General features: G+C 35.8%; 2 protein-coding genes and 1 pseudogene across 3 annotated transcripts in view; 1 reads left to right on the top strand and 2 right to left on the bottom strand.

The window, feature by feature from the left end:
- Nucleotides 1-21,339, bottom strand: part of LOC105466417 (olfactory receptor 8J3) — a 121,509-nt gene extending 100,170 nt beyond the window's left edge. The window contains 1 exon segment of the mRNA XM_071073934.1: nucleotides 21,283-21,339. The gene's annotated coding sequence lies outside the window, so the exon portion shown is untranslated.
- On the bottom strand, nucleotides 777-4,670 carry LOC105471023 (protein FAM8A1 pseudogene; annotated as a pseudogene).
- On the top strand, nucleotides 14,873-20,837 carry LOC105471021 (olfactory receptor family 8 subfamily K member 1). Of its 2 annotated transcripts, XM_071073932.1 has the most exons (2): nucleotides 14,882-15,815; nucleotides 20,803-20,837. In XM_071073932.1, exons 1-2 carry the CDS (start codon nucleotides 14,882-14,884, stop codon nucleotides 20,835-20,837), a joined length of 969 nt encoding a protein of 322 aa, XP_070930033.1. The 2 variants fall into 2 exon arrangements, with proteins under 2 accessions (XP_011721688.2, XP_070930033.1); XM_011723386.2 differs by lacking the exon at nucleotides 20,803-20,837 and having other exon boundaries at nucleotides 14,873-15,832.
- Nucleotides 21,340-21,936: the final 597 nt, after the last annotated feature.

Raw genomic sequence — 21,936 nt, 5'->3', positions numbered from 1 at the left:
TTTTCCCTGAATAGTTACTGTGCAAATAGGTCTTTTTTCAGACACTTGATTAACCCAATACACAGCCTTTCCTGCTGGATCAGTATTACCAAAGCCTCCTGTTCTTTTCACTCTGCTGCTTCCTAGCTTTATGTAAGGTAACAGCAACTACTGGGCAATTCTTTCTCCTGGGGAGGCAGAACACGGAGTCGAGGAACTAATAACCAATTGAATCTCTCCGGTATAATCAGAGTCAATTATTTCTGAATGTATAGTAACACCTTTTACATTTAGACTAGACCTTCTGTTAGACCAACTGTTCCTCAGGGTAAGGGTCTCCAAACTCCCATGGGGACCTTCTTTGGTAGCTCCCCAGAAGTGTAAACTAAAAGATGAGTTATTATAGATGTTTACAAAACACAACTGGACATTATTTTGGGATAAACCAAAATAAATTTTGAAGTTTCATTTGGAGATTTCAAAGCTGAAAATGCTTTCAGCAAATTCTTAGATCTTAAGTGCCTTAGATCTTAAAGCATATATTGTCCATTGTTTATAAATCATTTGTATTTTTTATCTACAAATTTTAATATTTGAATTCAATAGGTTTTTCCTCTGGAAAAGTTCTTTGGCATTTAAGTAAAATAAATACACTTTCAGAGTAGTGACCTGCATCACACTGGAGTGACTGCTTTAATTTCTAAATCGTTAATTAGTGTAACCCAGGGATACTGATGGCCTCGATACACAATTTAGTCTTATCATTATAACGTGTGGTAATCAGGGCTTTGGGGGCATCATCTGACCCCATTTCTTTTTACCACAGTAGTTCCTGCCACAATATCATAGGCTGTTCGATTATGCTGAAAAAACAGCAGTGTGATGCAAGCAGGGAAAAAAGCAGCAATCGAAAAATTCTTGATCAAAGCTCATGTAGTGGACATTGTAATGCTAACATTTGAGAAAGGAATCACTAAAACCCGACTTAGTGCAATAAGCACTAATGTATTACATGTCACAACTCGAAGCCCCACCAGGAACTTCCCTGGGGTAGCTCCACCTGCTCCCCAAAGGCAAATTGTCTCATAGAAACAAACTAATAATCTGTATATAAGAGCCACAACCATCATTTTCTGCAAGTCTTCCATTGATGTGTCTTTATGTTTTCCATTATATAATGCATAGCACACTTAGAGATATCCCTCATCCCACCGAGGTGCATAATGCTTAAGACAATGGCTGCTTTTTCAAAGACGAGAATAAAGAAATTCACCATGGTGGACCAAGGATGGAAAAACATTCTCTGCCTGCCTGTTGCCCCGGTCTCAGGCTTCAGGAAGGGGCTGCAGATCCTACCTTCATCCCCGGAATGGCCCACAGGGACGCCTGCACATGAGAAGCCCGGGGTCCCAGGCCCGCGACTGGAGCCCAGGTGCTGATGCCTGCAGCTATCCCCGGGTCAGGGACCGCGGCCCAGGACTCAGGAAGTAGAAGGGGTTGTAATAGCCCTGCTGTGGGGACGGCAGCGCTGCCCGAAGGGAAGCTCTGCCAGGACTGTTTGGGGCTGTGCCAGGTGAGGTAGTCCCAGCAGGACTGCTATAGCCACTCGTGCACTTGCCTGGGGCACTCAAGGGCGCTCAGCCTCCCCGGTCTCTCCCGCGGGGCTGTGGCCTTGGGCACTTCGCAGCCCGCCTGCCCCTGCAGCCCAGCACCGGAGGAGGCCGCCTCTCTGCACTTCCTGAGTTCATGGGGGAGGCTCCGATTTGTCAGCGGCACAGCCCCGGAGGCCAGGGCTTGGACCGGCCAGGGACTTGGGGTTTAGCCTGAGGGTCGTCATGGGGGCATGGGACCGTGGCGGCAGGGGGGCCTCTCAGGGAAGGGACAGATTCGTGACCCCCTCCACCCTCGTCGTGCCCAGGCGGGCGGCCTTGGGCTTCCTCGGGCCCCTCTGGTATCCTTCCCTCAACAGCACTCTCAGGGGTACCTGTCCCTGCTCCTTCTTTATACACCTTTTAAAAAAAAATCTCTTCCAATTCTCTCCCTTTCATCCAACTCCATAGTTCCCTGTTCCGGGAACCATGGGCAAAATAACTTTACTGTACTAAAAAGTGATAAACTGAGTACTCTTACTCCCTCACTTTATAAGAAATGCTTTAAAAATTTTTAAATTAGCCGAATGTCTGCTTTCACTTCGTCCCATTGTTACCCTGGTTCTTCAAAGCACTGTTTTCTAGCAGAGCTTCTTTAGATTTCCTCCGTGCCCTTTGACAATGCATCCTCCGTTTTCACAGGCCCTAGCGTTCCTTCACTGGGGTCTTTGTCACCCCACATTGGGCACAAGGAATGTTGGGGCGATGAGACCCAACACCAGGTCGCTGGGGGGGGGGGCGGGGGCAACGAAGTACGACGGAGTCAAAGGAATGAGAAAAAGACAGTTTGAGAGAGAGAGAGAAACTGGGACCAGAAACCATCCTGAGTGTGGAGGCTGTGAAGGCCCCAAGCTCTAGGGAGGCCACTGCTATTTATTGGCGCTCAAACAAACAGGTGGTGAGGATGTGTGTGAGTTGAAAGAAAACAGTGTATCAAGTGAATGAGAAACATATGGCTGCTTGAGATAACTGGAGTGCTAGAAGCAAGGAGCCAGCAAGTCTAGCAGACATGCAAGCCCTGTCTCAGCTTCTCTCCCAATACTCAGCTTTTCTCCCAACAAAGAATTATTGGCAAAATTTAAACACTTCAAAGCAGTGACACTGTGGCTGCAATACTGAATTCTTTTGTTCAGTCCACTGCATCTCCTATTCTACAATAAAACCCTTTGAAGGTATACCCTGAAATCTTGTTAGTTCAAGATAACGTTTTCAAAAATGCTGGACTTAAGGTTCTTACTTGTAAGAGAGGAAAAAGCCAGAAAGACAGAGTAGAATTCAATGAAGAAAGAACAAACAGTTTCACCTGGGAAGAATGGTTGCAGGCAGCTGACCAATCTCCAGTCTTGCTCTCCTCCCCTGTCCTTGCTTCCTAAATCAGAGCAGCAAGATCTACACATAAAACTAATCAGTTGCTGCCAACTTCCACAAGGTGAGAGTGATCTAACTCCTCTAAGCTATGGGTTTGGACCTTGGGGTGGGCTCCCAGAAGTTTCCACTTGATAGTTGTGTGGGTTAAAGCTGGCATTCCATGGAGTTATAACTAAATTCTTTATTTTATTTGACTAAATATTTTAAAATGCAACTACTGTTCTAACATTCATGATTGCAGAGTTCCAAGTTTTCATTGAGGAGAAATGGAATGGTAGAAGAGGAGAGAGAAAGAGATTAGGCTAAAGCAGATTTTACTAACCTCAATCAGACCTGTTCCTCTTTGTTTTGCTCATGTCCCACATTAATTAAATAGAGGACCAGTGCTTATCACTGAAATGTTTGAAAATCACCTGTGTAATGATCTGTGTTCTATTGGGCAATATTAGAAATAAACAGTAATTTATATGTGATGTAATAAATGCTCAGTACTTTTAAATGCCCTCTACACTCTGTTATTTTCACATTATTATCTTAAAGGAAATAAAACTTATAAAATTAAATATTCAAAATTCCTATATATTGACATAAAACAAATATTTTAGTAGGAATAGATGCACATGTTGGTAATCATTAAGCTTATATTAGTTTGGGAGTTTTTCTTTTTTCTTCAAAAACAAAAGTATAGATTTAAGTTGAAATATATGTAAATATTTAAAAGAAACAATAATACAAATTTTGTCATAAACCAATGGGCAAAAAATCATAAAATCCATATAATATGAAATTCCAGACAAATCTCTGCACATTTGGTGGTAAGGGTGTTCTTAGTGAATATTCCTACACCAAAAGAGGTAGCATTATTTGATAATAAATGTCATTGATTTTGAACCATATAAATATACCTATTAAACATCAAAGTATCATTAACTCAATCCGTTGTTAGCTGGGTCCTACAAATGCCTGCAAATATGCTAATGCACTGTTTTGTCAGATAAAGTGTGACGAAGTGGAAGTCAGAATATTGAGAGAAAGTGGCCTTAACTGGTCAAGGTTAAAATATCTTTGCTTTGGGAATTTTAAAAAAGACATATTACTTGTGAGTTTATTGTTAAATTCCTATCCAGAAAGTGCCATTGAGGGAAACTAAAATTTAGATTCCAGTAGCTTCATGCTATCTCTATCTCACTCTTTAATAATATCACAATTCCATAAGAATTCTTTGGAAAATATGGAAGTATATTAGAAAAAAACACTGTGTGCCACCGTGTAATAAAGTCTAACATTTCTATATAAATACCTATATAATTTTATCAATTGATGTGTTCCAAACATTATTGATATTTACAGTTTAATCTACATCATAATTATGTATGTATTTAATATGGATCGCTTCTTTTGATAGTAGAAGTTTTTTTTTTTTTTTAGTAGTAGGATCAGATGTGGAAATATTGTTTACTTCTTATTATGAATAACACCTTTTGTCTACAAATGTTATAATTTGTTTGGATGACATTACATAAAAGCTTATAACAACCACTCTGTTTCTTCCTGGAAGAGATAACTGGACTAAATGGACCAAAAGAATCTAACAGTGCTTACTGAATTCATTCTGATGGAAATCACAAGGCGGCTTGAGCTGCAGCTCCCCCTTTTTTGGGTCTTCCTCATCATCTACGCATTCACAGTGGTGAGCAAAGACTGCATAATCATTTTGAACAATGTGGACTTGGGTCTACACAACACCTATATATTTTTTAAATCAGGTACCTGAATTTTATTGATCTTGGTAATTCTACGGTCATTTATCCCAAGATACTAGTAAACTTTGTTGTGGCTCAAAATGCCATTCCATGTTATGCATGTACCATGCAGATGGCTTTCTTCATTACGTTCATTATCAGTGAATTTCTCATCTCATCACCATGGCCTATGACCACTATGTGGACATCCATAGCCTTCTGCTGAGTCAGAGCTTATCTACTGGCCATTACTCATAAGCATCATCTACTGGATAGTAGTCCAAACTACAACACCAAAAATATTTTGCTATGATACCCTCCTGTGAAACAAAGGGCAAGAATTCAGCCACAAATAAATATTCTGTATAGAGTCTTGGCCCTCTGAAAACATCTAGAAACAAAATCAACTGACTATACTCAATTTACATCACAGTTAAAGGAACAACAGTCCTCCCAGATGAGAAAGAATTAGCACAAGAACTCTAGGAATTCAAAAAGCCAGGGTGTCCCCTTAGCTCAAAGTGAGCCCACTAGCTGTCCAGTAATGGTTCTTTACCAGTCAGAAATGACTGAAATGACATGCATAGAATTCAGAATATGGGTAGCAAGAAAGATAATCAGGATTCAGAAGAAATTTAAACCCCAGTCTAAAGAATCCAAGAAATTCAGTAGAATGGTTTAAGAGCTTAAAGATGATACAGACATTTTAAGAAAGAACCAATTTGAAGTATTAACAGCAGAATAGATCAGGCTGAGGAAATAATCCTAGAGCTCAAAAACCAGTTCTTTAAATCAACTCAGTCTAAAAAGAAAAGAAAAATAATTTTAAAAATAAACAAAACCTCTGAGAAATATAGGATTATATAAAGAAACCAAATCTACAACTTATTAGCTTTCCTGAGAAAGAAGGAGAAGGAATAAGCAACTTGGAAAATACATAAGAGGACATAGTCCTTAAAAATTACCCTAAACTCGGTAGAGAAATTGATATGCAAATTCAAGAAATACAGACAGCACCAGATAGATACTGCACAAGAAAACTATCCCGAAGGCTCATAGTCATAAGATTCGCCAAGGTCAACACAAAAGGAAATAAATCTTAAAGACAGTCAAAGAAAAGGGTCAGATCAAATATAAAGAGAACCTCATGTGCCTACCAACGGACCTCTCAGCAGAAATCTTAAAGACTGGAAGAATTTGGGGCCTATTTTCAGCAGTCTCAAAAAAAAAAAAAAGAAATTCCAACCAAGAATTTCATATTTCACCAAACTAACTTCAGAAGGATAAAATCCTTCTCAGACAAGAGAGTTTGTTTCAACTAGACCAGGCTTCCAAAAAGTCTTCAAGGAGGTCTTAAACATGGAATCAAAAGAATGACACTTAATGCACTTAAGCAAAAATGCACTTAAGCATACAGCCCACAGACACTATAAAACAACTACATAATCAAGTCTACATAACTACCAGCTAAGAGCACGAAGACAGGATTAAAATCTCACATATCAATACTAATCCTGAATGTAAATGGGCTAAATGCTCCACTTAAAAGACATAGAGTGGCAAGCTGAATAAAAAGAAAGACTCAACCATCTGTTTTTAAGATACCTATCTCACATGTATTAACACCCACAGACTCAAAGTAAAGGAATGAAGAAAGATCTACCATGCAAATGAAAAACAACGAGGAGTCACTATTCTTGTATCAGATAAAACAGACTTCAAAACAATAGCAATTAAGGACAGAGACAGATAAAAAAAAATGATAAAGTATACAATCCAATAAGAAGACTTAACTATCCTAAACAAATATGCAGTCAACTTTGGGGAACTGAGATTCATAGAACAAGTTGTACTTGACCTATGAAAATATTTAGCCATGGGATAATAGCTGGAAACTTCAACTCCCCACTGATGGCATTAGACAGATCTTCAAGATAGAAACCTAACAAAGAAACTCTGGACTTAAACTTGACACTTGACCAATTAAACCTAATAGACATCTACAGAACCCTCTGCCCAACAACCACTGAATAGACGTTCTTCTCAATGACCCTATGTTCAGTAATAAAGCAAGTCTCTACAATTTCAAAAAATCAAAATCATACTAAGCACACTTTCACACCACAATGCAATAGAAATAGAAATTAATATCAAGAAGATCCCTCAAAATAAAAAAAATGAAGATTAAACAACTTTATTCTGAATAACTCTTAGGTTAGCATCAAAATTAAAATTAAAGCATAAATTTAAAAAAAATACTTTTAAAGGAATGAAAATAGGGAGACAACTTGCCAAAATCACTGGGATATAGCTAAAGTAATATTAAGAGGAAAGTTTATAGTGCTTAATACCTTCAATAAGAAGTTAGAAAGATCTCAAACAAAAGTCTAACTTTGCACCTACAAGTACTAAGGAAAAACAAACAAAAAACAGAACAAACCAACCTCAAAGCTAGCAAGAGAAAAGTTAGAGAAGAACTGAATAAAGTTGAGACACAAATATTTACACAAAAGATCAATTAAACCAAGTGTTGATTCCTTGAAAAATTAAGATTGATAGACCATTAGCTAGATCAGAGATGAAAATTTGGTATTACATTGTATAAAAATACAAAACATCCTCAGAGAAAACTATGAACTCCTCCATGCATGCAAATTAGAAAATCTAGATGAAATGGATAGATTCCTGGAAACACATAATATCCCAAGGTTGAATTAGGACTATATTAAAACCATGACTAACAAAGTTTTAGTTCTGAAACTGAATCAGTTAAACAAGAAAAGAAAAGAAAAGAAAAACTTGCCAACCAAAAAAAAAAAAAAAGCCCTGGATTAGATGAATTCACAGCCTAATCCTACCAGGTGTACAAAGATCTGGTACCAATTCAACTGAAAATAATCCAAAAAATTGAAGAGGAGAGACTCCTCCTTAACTCATTCTATAAATGCAGCATCTTCCTGATACCAAAATCTGGTAGAGACATAGCAAAAAAAGAAAACTTCAGTCCAATATCCTTGATTAATAGAGATGCAAAAATCCTCAAAAAATATTAGCAAATTGAATCTAGCAGCATATCTAAAAGTTAAAACCTCATAATCAAGTAGGCATTACTCCTGGGCTGCAAGGCTTTCTCAACACATGCAAATCAATATATATGATTCAGCACATAACCAGAATTAAAAACATACAATCATCTCAATATATGTAGAAAATGCCTTTTATAAAATCCAACATCCCTTCAGGATAAAAACCCTCAACAGACTAGGCATTGAAGGAATGTACCCGAAAATAATAAAAGCCATCTATGATAAAACCACAGCCAACATCATAGTGAAAAGGCAAAAGCTGAAACCATTTCCCTTCAGAACTGGAATAAAACAAGGATGCCCACCCTAACCACACCAATTTAACATAGCACTAGAAGTTCTGGCCAGAGTAATCAGGCAAGAACACCACCAACAACAAAAAAAAGGCATAAAAATAGAAATTGAAGAAGTCAAACTATCTCTTTTCACTGATTATATGATACTGTATGTAGAAAACCCTAAAGCTTCCACCAAAAGTCTCCTAAATGTCCAAGCTAAGAGTCAAATCAAGAACACAATCCCATTTATAGTAGCCACAAAGAAAATGAAATACCAAGCAATCAGCTAGTGAATGAGGCAAAAGGGCACCCCAAAGAGAACTACAGAACACTCATGAAATAAATCAGAGACAACACAAACAAATGGAAATACACTGCATGCTCATAGACTGGAAGAATCAATATTGTTAAAGTGACCATATTGTCAAAGTAATTTATGGATTCAGTGCTCTTCATATTAAAATACCAACATCATTCTTCATAGAATTAGAAAAAAAAATTCAAAAAATATATCTAAAATTCATACGGAATCAAAAAAGCCAAAATAGCCAAAGTAATCCTAAGCAAAAAGAACAAAGCCAGAGGCATCACTCAGCTGGACTTCAAACTATAATGTAAGGTTACAGTAATCTAAAAAAGCATGATACTGTCACACACACAGATCACTGGAATAAAAGAGAAAACTCAGAAATAAAGTCATACAACTACAACCATGTGATCTTTGACAAGGCTGACAAAAAAAAAAAAAAAAAGAGGAAAGGACTCACTATTCACTAAATAGTTCTGGGAAAACTGGCTAACCATATGCAGAATATTGAAACTGTACTCACTACTTTTCACCATGCACAAAAATTAACTCAAGATGGATGTAAAATTTAATACTATAAAAATCCTGGAAGATAGCCTAGGAAATACCCTTTTGACAGTAACCGACTCGATCAACTGGAAGAAAGAGTATCAGCGATTGAAGATCAAATGAATGAAATGAGCAAGAAGAGAAGTTTAGAGAAAAAAAGAGTTAAAATAAATGAACAAAGCCTCCAAGAAATATGGGATTATGTGAAAAGACCAAATCTATGTCTGATTGGTGTGTCTGAAAGTGACGGGGAGAATGGAACCAAGTTGGAAAACACTCTGCAGGATATTATCCAGGAGAACTTCCCCAGCCTAGCAAGGCAAGTCAACATTCCAGTTCAGGAAATACAGAGAACGCCACAAAGATACTCCTCTAGAAGAGCAACTCCAAGACACATAATTGTCAGATTCACCAAAGTTGAAATGAAGGAAAAAATGTTAAGGGCAGCCAGAGAGAAAGGTCGGGTTACACACAAAGGGAAACCCATCAGACTAACAGCAGATCTCTCAGCAGAAACTCTCCAAGCCAGAAGAGATTGGGGGCCAATATTCAACATTCTTAAAGAAAAGAATTTTCAACCCAGAATTTCATATCCAGCCAAACTAAGTTTCATAAGTGAAGGAGAAATAAAATCCTTTACAGACAAGCAAATGCTTAGAGATTTTGTCACCACCAGGCCTGCCCTATAAGAGATCCTGAAGGAAGCACTAAACATGGAAAGGAACAATTGGTACCAGCCATTGCAAAAACATGCCAAAATGTAAAGACCTTCAATGCTAGGAAGAAACTGCATCAACAAATGAGCAAAATAACCAGCAAATATCATAATGACAGGATCAGGTTCACACATAACAATATTAACCTTAAATGTAAATGGACTAAATGGTCCAATTAAATGACACAGACTGGCAAATTGGATAAAGAGTCAAGACCCATCAGTGTGCTGTATTCAGGAGACCCATCTCACGTGCAGAGACACACATAGGCTCAAAATAAAGGGACAGAGGAAGATCTACCAAGCAAATGGAAAACAAAAAAAGGCAGGGGTTGCAATCCTAGTCTCTGATAAAAAAGACTTTAAACCAACAAAGATCAAAAGAGACAAAGAAGGCCATTACATAATGGTAAAGGCATCAATTCAACAAGAAGAGCTAACTATCCTAAATATATATGCACCCAATACAGGAGCACCCAGATTCATGAAGCAAGTCCTTAGAGACTTACAAAGAGACTTAGACTCCCATACAATAATAAAGGGAGACTTTAACACCCCACTGTCAACATGAGACAGATCAACGAGACAGAAAGTTAACAAGGATATCCAGGAATTGAACTCAACTCCGCACCAAGAGGCCCTAATAGACATCTACAGAACTCTCCACCCCAAATCAACAGAATATACATTCTTCTCAGCACCACATCGCACTTATTCCAAAATTGACCACATAGTTGGAAGTAAAACACTCCTCAGCAAATGTAAAAGAATAGAAATTATAACAAACTGTCTCTCAGACCACAGTCTGAGACTAAGAAACTCAGTCAAAACCGCTCAACTACATGGAAACTGAACAACCTGCTCCTGAATGACTACTAGGTACATAATGAAATGAAGGCAGAAATAAAGATGTTTTTTGAAACCAATGAGAACAAAGATACAACAAACCAGAATCTCGAGGACACATTTAAAGCAGTGTGTAGAGGGAAATTTATAGCACTAAATATCCACGAGAGAAAGCAGGAAAGATCTAAAATTGACACCCTAACATCACAATTAAAAGAACTAGAGAAGCAAAAGCAGACACATTCAAAAGCTAGCGTAAGGCAAGAAATAACTAGGATCAGAGCAGAACTTAAGGAGATAGAGACACAAAAAACCCTTCAGCCTTGGAAAATAATTTTTGGATAAGTCTGCAAAAGCAATTGCAACAAAAACAAAAATTTGACAAGTGAGACCTAATTAAACTAAATTGCTTATGCACAGCAAAATAAACTATCAACGGTGTAAACAGACAATCTTGAGAATTGGAGAAAATATTCACAAACTGTATCTGACAAAGGTTTAATATACAGAGTCTATAAGGAACTTAAACCAACCATCAATCAAAAAACAACCCCATTAAAAAATGGACCAAGTACATGAACAGGCACTTATCAAAAGAAGACATACAAGTGACCAACAAATATAAAAAATGCTAATCATTATTAATCATCAGAAATGCCAATCAAAATCACAATAAGATATCATCTGACACCAATGAGAATGTCTATTAATAAAGAATTAAAAAAACAAAAAAAAACAAAAAAAAACAGATGCTGGCAAGTCTACCAAGAAAAGAAAATGCTTATACACTGCTGATGGAATGTAAATTATTTCAGCCACTGTGGAAAGCAGTTTGGAGATTTCCCAAAAACTTAAAACAGAGCTACCATTTGACCCAGCAATTCCATTACCAGCTATACATTCAAAAGGAAAATAAATCATTCCACCAAAAAGACACATGTACACGTTATGTTCATAATCACACTTATTCACAATAGCAAAGGCATGAAATCAACCTATGTTCCCATCAGTGGTGGATTGGATAAAGAAATAAGGTACATATACACCCTGGAGTACTATGCAACCATAAAAAGAACAAAATCATGTTCTTTGCCACAACATGATGCAGCTAGAGGCCATATTAAAGCAGAAACAGAAAACAAAATACTGCATGTTCTCACTTTTAAGTGGGAGCTTAAACATAAACATAGGAACGATAGACGCTGTGGACTACGAGAAGCAGGCAAGGGTGTCTGTTGAAAAACTCCTTATTGTGTACTAGGCTTGCTTACATGAGTGAAGGATCCATACCCCAAACCCCAGCATCATGCAGTATACCCATGTATCAATCCTGCACGTGATTTTAAAGTTGAAAGTTAAAAAAAAAAAGTAATTACAGATGTTGGAAGGCATACTTTCCACTTACTGCTATTTGTTTCTTACATGGAATATTTTTGTTATTATTTTTCATCCTTTCCTCTATTTCAAGTTCTTTTTTAGTTTGTGGCTGAACTCTAAATTATGCATGGCTATATCAAATGTCCACAAGGCTTTTCAAAGAATGACCTAAGAATTTTAAGCTGAATAATTCATAGGTGTCACACTGAGAAGGAAGACATTCTAGTTCCAAAAAAGCTGGAATGTATCATCCTTGATCAACAACTGGGCACCCACTAGAGATTTCAGAGGCAAATGTTACTCCAAATGCTTCTGAGGGCTTGAAAACAAGTATCAAATAGTGCTGACTAATCTTTGTTTAAAACACTTAATAGTCTTTCAAAAAACAATACAAAAATATACAGCACTGATTAACACAAAATTCACAATATTCAGCATCCAATCACAAATACTAGGCATTTGAGAAAGCAGGAATATGTGGTCCTATCTTGGAGATAATTCAAGTAGATATTGAAATGGTATAATGATAGAATTAGCAAGGAAGGGTTTTAAGACAATTGTTATAAACATGTTCAGTAAACTAAATGATTTAACAAAAACATTAGCATTGTGAGGAAAAAAAATGAAGATTTAAGAAACAACAGATATGGGGCTTCTAGACATAAATATACAGTATTGGATATGAAAAATATACATTGAATGAGAACAATGGCAGATTAGGAACTGAACAAAAGATGACTTAAACATTCAACAATGAAGACTACTGTAAACAAAGCCAGAGTAAAAATATACTGAACAAAAACCATGAAAATAGTCTTAGTGATTTGTAGAACAATAACAAGTTATTTAAATCATGTTTAATTTTAAGTCTAAGTGTAAAGAAGAGATTAAATAGTGCGGAAGATACACAGTAAAAAATGTTGGCCAGAATTTTTTTCTAAATGTATTTTTAAAAAACAAAATCCTAGACATACAAAAAGCTAAAATAATTCCAAGTAGGGTAAATCGAAAGGAAATTATGCTAAAATGCATTATAGTCAAATTTCTGAAAACCAATAACAAAAGTTCTTAAAAACAGCCAGAGATAAATGATATGTTATAAACAAATGAAGAAATTATTTGCCACTAATTTTTTGACATAAACCATACAATTAATAAAATATTATCTCAGTCTAATACAGTTTATAATACATTGTTTTATGTCAGTTTATAATTATATATTCAACAAAATATATGCGGTCAATGGATGTATTATCAAATATTACATAACATTTTTTCTAGAAATTCATTACTTCATTTACTTATGACTTGTTGGGGATTCTACATGTAATATTGACATGCAATGCTGAAAACGGCATTTGTGATTTCCAGTCTTTAGTGATATGGCATAATTTATTTCCTCAGTTAGACAAAGGCATAAGTACTTATGACTTTTTCTTAATGGAACATTCAGAGAATAATCAACAGATATTCAAGGTACTTTCCCTTGGGTAATTACGTACAATTTGTTTAATCTTGAGTCAGATTAATACTTCAACACAATGAGTCTTAAGGGAGTAGAAAAAATTTAAATCCATTCTGTAGCCACTTATAAGGCCTAAAGCAGTAGAAAGCAAAGCAGATTCCTCACTGAGGTAAGCAGAAACATTGGTCTTAGAAAATTTCTAAGGGTACATCCTGAAAGCAGGTTGTCACCAAAAATCTTGAAGGGTCCTATTCTCTGCAAAACTATTGCCTCCCTTGCAATATACTGTTCTGTCATCCATAGGACAGATGTGCAGACAGACCTGTTATACAGTCCCCAGTACTCGGGGCTGGTCATTATTTATGCCACCTTAGCTTTCAAATTACTTCATGCTTCAGTCATCTATTTTAACAAAGATCTTTGTCTATCATTATTTACCTGTGTCTTTCCTGTCTCCTTCTCACTTCCTACCAATGAAGGGTATCTCTAATGGAGAAGTGGTGTGTTAGAGTGTTTATGAGAACATATTCTGAAGGCAGAATGACTTTATTTGAATCCTGACACTACAACTTATAATGTGAAAGATCTTTGTTAAATTATCCAACTCTTTGTGCCTCAGTTTCTTTTTCTTTTAAATGGGGATGATATTACTGCCTACTTCCTAAAGTTATTGTGTAGATCATATGAGTTAATATCTGCAAGTCACTTGCAAAATTGCCTAGCACACAATGGATTTCCTTAAATTCTTGATATTCATTTGTATTTCTCGATATCCATTTGTATTTCTCTATCCACTGAGCCCTTTTTTATGATTCTCTCTTAAATGTTCATGAATTGTAAGAACAGCCAGTTTTTTTTTTTCTGCAGAAGAAGGATGTATAATTGGGGGCTTATACATCCCCCAATTGCTCACTAGAAGGAGCAGTTCAATAGGCAAAAAGTGCAGATGTGGCATATGCAGATTAAGATATTATTAACAAAATTCTCAAATTATGGCATAAAATTTTGTTTTTGGTAAACAAGTTGAATTTATAGACAGAAGTATGGACACGTATATAATGGTCAGAGATTTCCTACTGTCTGATGCATTACTCCATCAACAGTTTCGAAAATCTTGTCTTGCTTTTTTCAATGATCAGCAATAATGTAAAATTTAATGTGTAGATTTTTGTTTTACAAATTACCTGAAAATTGTGGTAAGCAGAAACAAAAGTGGTAGCTATTTTTACATACTTAAAATGACTCTGGGTCAAAAAAAGTGGATCATAGTAGCTACGTCAAAACAACAACTTCAAAATATCTTGACCCTTTTAATTCACACTTTACCAAAGTTTTAATGAATGTGACTGTAGCTTTGTGTGGTTTTGACCTGATGGGAAGAGGAAACTCTATTTAGAATTTGAAATAAAGGAAATGCCTCTATTGCTCATATGTCATATTGTTAATTTTCTTAGAAGATAATGTTTCAAATATAGTAAATATTGGTTTTCTAGTTTGCACAGGTTACTGAGATGAACCACATGGTGAAACACAATCACACAGCAGTGACCAAGGTGACTGAATTTATTCTCATGGGGATTACAGACAATCCTGGGCTGCAGGCTCCACTGTTTGGACTCTTCCTCGTCATATATTTGGTCACAGTGATAGGCAATCTGGGCATGGTTATCTTGACCTACTTGGACTCCAAGCTACATACCCCCATGTACTTTTTCCTTAGACATTTGTCAATTACTGATCTTGGTTACTCCACTGTCATTGCCCCAAAGATGTTAGTAAACTTCATAGTGCACAAAAATACAATTTCTTACAATTGGTGTGCCACTCAGCTAGCATTCTTTGAGATTTTCATCATCTCCGAGCTCTTTATTCTATCAGCAATGGCCTATGATCGCTATGTAGCCATCTGTAAACCTCTTCTGTACGTGATCATCATGGCAGAGAAAGTACTTTGGGTGCTGGTAATTGTTCCCTATCTCTATAGCACGTTTGTGTCACTATTTCTCACAATTAAGTTATTTAAACTGTCCTTCTGTGGCTCAAACATAATCAGCTATTTTTACTGTGACTGTATCCCTCTGATGTCCATACTCTGTTCTGACACAAATGAATTAGAATTAATCATTTTGATCTTCTCAGGCTGTAATTTGCTCTTCTCCCTTTCAATTGTTCTCATATCCTACATGTTTATACTAGTAGCCATTCTCAGAATGAACTCAAGGGAAGGGAGGTACAAAGCCTTCTCCACCTGTAGCTCTCATCTGACAGTGGTGATCGTGTTCTATGGGACATTGTTATTTATTTACTTGCAACCCAAGTCCAGTCATACTTTGGCTATTGATAAAATGGCCTCGGTGTTTTACACCCTGGTGATTCCTATGCTGAATCCATTGATCTACAGCCTAAGGAACAAAGAAGTAAAAGATACTCTAAAGAGAACTTTAGCCAATCGATTCAAAATTCTCACTTAATATCTTAATATTCAATTGCATAGCTGGGTACGATAATCTTTGTTTAGTTCTTTGTCAAACCAATTATAACATAAAAAAGTAGAAATATTCTATCTGCTTAGGTTTTCCTGTTTTTCTGGACAAAACATGTACTCTTAGAGCAACCCGTACTCTTTGCCACCTCAATGGGATAAATAAATACTACACTCAGGTAATACATATCTTAAGCAATTTTTGAGATCATATTGGAACCGCTACTATTTATAAATAAGGCAAATTAGGTCAAACTTAGAGTTGCAGAGTTAAAGTGAAAAGCTTATATAGTTCAAACAGAGTAAAAATAACCAGAAAATTAGTAATAGATATTTCATAGCAGGCACTAGGTATTAAATATAAGAAAGATTGAACCATAAAGAATGTGTGCGCTAGATAGGAAGCAAGAAAGTAAGTAAATATGTGATTATAACACAACATGAAAAGCTGTTTAGCCTGACCAACATGGTGAAACCCCATCTCTACTGAAAATACAAAAATTAGCCGTGCACGGTGGCATATGCCTGTAGTCCCAGTTACTCGGGAGACTGACAGAGGAGAATTGCTTGAACCTGGGAGGCGGAGGTTGCAGTGAGCCGAGATCACGCCACTGCACTCCAGCGTGGGCGACAGAGCGAGACTCCATCTCAAAAAAAAAAAAGAAAAGAAAAGAAAAGGCTGTGTAAACATTAAAGCTAAGAACACAATATATTATGCTACCTCAGAATGAGGTTTTTCAATCAGATTAAGTTAATATTGTATATCTTAGGGATAAAGTAGGGTTTTGATTAGGACTGATGAGAAAAATACTGGATTGTTCTAGATCCTCCTTGACAGACCCTAGCACTATTGCAAACACTGGTTTATGATAACTTCCCGATAAGCTGATTTAGAATTGGCAACCTGGGCAACCTGAAGATAAAGAAGTTATCTTGTCATCTACTGTAATGGTATCAATACAGAATTTTGAAAAATATATGGAGATGATAACACAGATTAAAGAAAACTGATACACTCTAGGGTCAGCTGCATCTTCATTCCTGTCTTCTTTGTCTCCTTCTTGAGCCTGTCTACACAGTGGCATGGAATGTGTTCTAACATAATGCTTCATTTACACTGTGTACTCTCACTCAGCAAATGAATTCCTTACATCTTAGTATTCTTCCATTGTTTCAATGGGCCCCTTTTTTTCAAATTTTAAAAATATATGCAGTTTTCAAATTGTGCCTGTTTCAATTTAATCTAGTGTTCAAAGTAAAAATTGTGAGGAATTGAATCAAAAAATGATCCAAGGTGTCTTTATCCCGATCCATTTATTTTCTTTCTTTTTTTCCTTTTCTTTCACTTATTGTATTTACTTCATCTAAACATAAGCTGAACATAACAACAGTATACAAAATTGCATTACCAATCATCAAATTTGTTTACTTCTGATTTTGATAACCTCTGATCCTGCTCATAAGCATATTAATTTTTACTAATCAATTTTACACTTCCAGAGTTTTTTTTTTTTTTTTTTTTTTTTTTTTTTTTTTTTTTTTTTTAGACAGTGTCTCATCCTGCAGCCCAGGCTGGAGTGCAGTGGTGCAATCTAGGCTCACTGCAACCTCCACCTCCTGGGTTCAAGCAATTATCTTGCTTCAGGCTCCCGAGTAGCTGGGACTACAGGTGCACACCGCTACACCCAGCTAATTTTTTGTATTTTAGTAGAGACCAGGTTTCACAGTGTTGCCCAGGCTGGTTGTGAACTCCAGAGCTCAGGCAATCCACCCACCTCAGCCTCCCAAAGTGCTGAGATTACAGGCGTGAGCTACCGTGCCTGGCCTCATAGTAGCATTTTATCTTATAATGCACAAATATAACTCTTTGGTTTTGTATATTTTCCCTTCCCAAATTCTACAATTTCTATCCCTTTCTATAACCCACAACTAAAATTAAATAATATGAATAGCATTCTGTAATACCATCCATCCAAGAAAGGCTTTTAAAAAATCATGCTATATTATGTTCCCTGCAACGTTTTCTTTGTTTGTTTGTTTGTTTGTTTTACTTTAGAATTCATCAGCAGGATTTCTCTTGACCAATAAAAATTATTTAAAAAAATTTTTTAATATCAGCGTATAACTCTGGAAAACAGACGAATCACTTTGTACTTAGCCATTCCTTGATTGATGAACTTTGGTTGTTGACAGCTTAAGTTATTAAATTGCCACCAAAAACATATGCTGTAATAAATATCTCATAATTATAAAATAATATACTGGTAATTTTTATTTCTAAAATAAATGTATACGGTTATTTCACATTCTAATAATGTGTTGTTGGGTAAATATTTTGCATACATAAATTATAATTTTAAAAATTTTTAAATGAGAATAAATACCATGCAATGTTATTTTTTCCAAGAAGTGTTTCCTCTTTTGTCCATTTTTTAATGAAATACTAACATTTTAAGAATGAAGTAGGCCGGGCGCGGTGGCTCAAGCCTGTAATCCCAGCACTTTGGGAGGCCGAGACGGGCGGATCACGAGGTCAGGAGATCGAGACCATCCTGGCTAACACGGTGAAACCCCATCTCTACTAAAAAAAATACAAAAAACTAGCCGGGCGAGATGGCGGGTGCCTGTAGTCTCAGCTACTCGGGAGGCTGAGGCAGGAGAATGGCGTAAACCCGGGAGGCGGAGCTTGCAGTGAGCTGAGATCCGGCCACTGCACCCCAGCCTGGGCGACAGAGCCAGACTCCGTCTCAAAAAAAAAAAAAAAAAAAAGAATGAAGTAGTAACATTTTTATGAACACTATCATTTACTAATATTGTGTGATAAAAAATGCAAAATGACAATAATAGGTGTCTAAAATCAGCTATTTGATGTCATAGATAAAATATAGATGGTTTTCAAGCATTACATTCTTTTCTACAAAAAGTTTATAATATTCCAGACTTAGTTGGACACTGCTGTTTTCCCTAATGGCCACAAAACACACATTCTGATTACAATTATAATCATGAGTAGTTGAAAAATAATGCTGCCAACCTATATAAAATTCCTTTAGTATTTATACATTCTCAACCTTCTTCCCAGAGTTAAAACTTCGAGCTTTATTGTATTTATTTTCATTCCATGTCTAATTAATGACTTGGTACACCAAAAGCTTTTACCAAGGATATTTTAATATATCTGTACTTTCTAATGTTTACGTGACAAGAGTTGAACGGTCCTAATGATGGATTGCATAAACTCAACTTCCAAATATTTCTAAAAGCCCATGAGGCTGATTTCCTACATAGGCTCTGTAATGAATTTCTTCAATTCTCTCTCCATGGCTTTTTTATTCAGACAGCAAGACACACTCCTCTTCAAGGAATTTTCTCAAAGAATTTAAATTTTCTGCATCAAACACGAAGCCATTCTGGCTTTAAAATGTTGAAAGAGTTAGCTCGATGGAGGAGAATTATCTCCTTTACTGTCTTATCCTAAGCATCCAAGTGGTTCATCCTTCATCTAACACCATATGGTTGAGACCAAGGTATACATTTTAGCTAAGCTCAATTTTAAGGCACCAATTGTAGTATTAATTTTAATAACTGCAACCAAAGGTGACTGTTTTAAGAGTAGACAGGTGTAGACCCAGCCTCATGGCATAAAAGTAAGGTTCCCCATATCTGGCTTTAGATCTGCTTCTATATGACACAGAAAAAAATTCAGAATAGCCAAAATAATCTTGAAAAACAACAAAATTAGAGCACTCACAATACCTACTTCATGAGCTCCTACAAACCTCCAGCACTGGAGATAATGCAGCACTTTATAACCATAGATAAATAGATTCGTGGTACACAATGGAGTCCAAAACACATGTATGTACAGATGTTCGATTGATTTTTTTCCTAAAAAGCCCACTCAATTTATATGGTACCTTAGACACATATAAATATCACCTACAAGGCTGTAACTAAAAGGCAATCAAACAAAAATAGGATAAAATATGTTCCACATAGTAAGTATTAATGGTCAATATACACATGATAAAGAAGCCCAACATCCTCAGCTATCAGGGAAATGGAATTACAGTAACAGTGGGATACTATTTTCCATCTACTAGTTTGAGTAAAATTTAAAATATTTCATTACCAAAGAGTGAGTGTCAACCTGATCCAGAGTATTAGCTGCTGAAATTATGACACTTGCTGATTACCATGTACAGTGGTACTTCATTTCAGAGAACGGTGTAGTGGTTATAAGTAATGTTAAATGCATTACTACCACATGTTTCCAGAGTTCACCTTCTGGATGTTTACCAAAGGGAAATGAAAACATGTCCAAAAAATGTATACATTCATGTTATTGATAGCTCTATTCAAAATAGGATAAAATGGAAATATTTCAATTGTTCATAAACAAATAAAAATATAAATTGTGCTATAATCCTAAAATAGAATACTACTCAGCAATAAAATAGAATGAGCTATTGCTATATGCAGCAGCACAAATGAATTTAAACAGCCTTAACCAGACACAACCTACTATATTATTCATTTTACACGAAGTTCTAGAACAGGTAAACTAATATATGGTGGTAGAAACCACAGCAATTTTGAGCACGTGAATTCCAATGAACTAAGGTTTTGCTACCAGTGTCAGCCATTTACTCTCCCACTAACTGGGATTACTTTTTAAAAGAGATCTTTTCCCCTGATATACAAGCTTTAGAAAATCTTAGAAGAGGGGTGGTTGCATGTTTTAATGCTGGGAAGCGGCAACTTTGGGGTGAAACTTACTGAAATGGATTAAAACTTTTGCATTGTTTCAGAGCTATAAAAATTTTATGTATCCAAAATTATAATAGCCTTAAATTGAGTATAAATAATATTTAAAAGCATGTGCATATGTGATTATTTGTGATGTTATTTGTAAAAAAAAGTATATATACATATGTTTGAAGTGTTGAAAGAAAACTAGTACTTTATATTCTTTATCATATCACTTTTTGTAAGTGTTGAATATATTCTTATTTGTTTTTCCATGTTCTGTTTTGTGGCCTTAAGAAGTGTTTTAAACGTATCTGAGTGCATAAAATAGGAGAAAATGCCCCTATGTGATGCTGCATTAGATATAAAACTGTGTACATATATTAAAAAATAACAATTGTATCCTGAGATATAGTATGGAGGAATCTACTGCAAAGAGACATTGGGGAACATTTTGGGATGATTAAAACACATTATTTAAATGTAAACTATATAGAGTTGGCATTTTATTGTATGTAAATTATTGCTCTTTTTACAGAGACCAATATAATATGCCCTTTTATTTATTTTCCTGGGTTTATTGAGTTATAATAGGCAAATAAAAATTGTATATATGTAAGGTGTACAACATGACAATTTTTTATTTTGTTTTATTTATTTATTTATTTATTTATTTATTTATTTACTTACTTACTTATTGTAGACATGGAGGTCTTGCTATGTTGACCAGGCTGGTCTTGAACTCCCGGGCTCCAGCCATCCTCCTGCCTCAGACTCCCAAAGTGCTGAGGTTACAGGCGTGAGCCACTGCACTCGGCATCATGATGTTTTCATAAACATATATATTGTGAAATCATTACCAAGATGAAGCTAATTTACATACCATTGTCTCAGGTAGTTAATTTCTGTTTGTGTGGTAAGAACATTTAAGATCTACTGTGTCAGCAATTTTCAAGTGTACAATACAGTCTTATTAACTATAATCACCATGCTGGACATTAGAGCTCCAGAACTTATTCATCCTCCATAATTTATATTTTATACTTAACTTATATAATTTACATTAAACACTTACATGTAACATACTACATTATGTAACTTACACTTTATACTCTTTGATCAACATCTCCAGTGGCTCCTACTCCTCAGCCCCAGCAACCACTTCTACTCTCTGCTTCTATGAGTTTGATTTTTTTTAGATTCCACACAAAAGTGTGACCATGAAGTAAAATGTTACCCTTTTAATACTATTTTAATACTATCTTTAGTTGGCCTCTCAGACGCTTTCCTCAAATTTCTATATAATTTACATAATTAAAATATTTAAAGAATATATAATTATAT

This window comes from Macaca nemestrina, chromosome 12 (genome assembly GCF_043159975.1).
Source record: "Macaca nemestrina isolate mMacNem1 chromosome 12, mMacNem.hap1, whole genome shotgun sequence".
NCBI lineage: Eukaryota > Metazoa > Chordata > Mammalia > Primates > Cercopithecidae > Macaca > Macaca nemestrina.
Note: the sequence above shows the minus strand (reverse complement) of the source record. Positions and strands in the feature narration are given on the sequence as shown.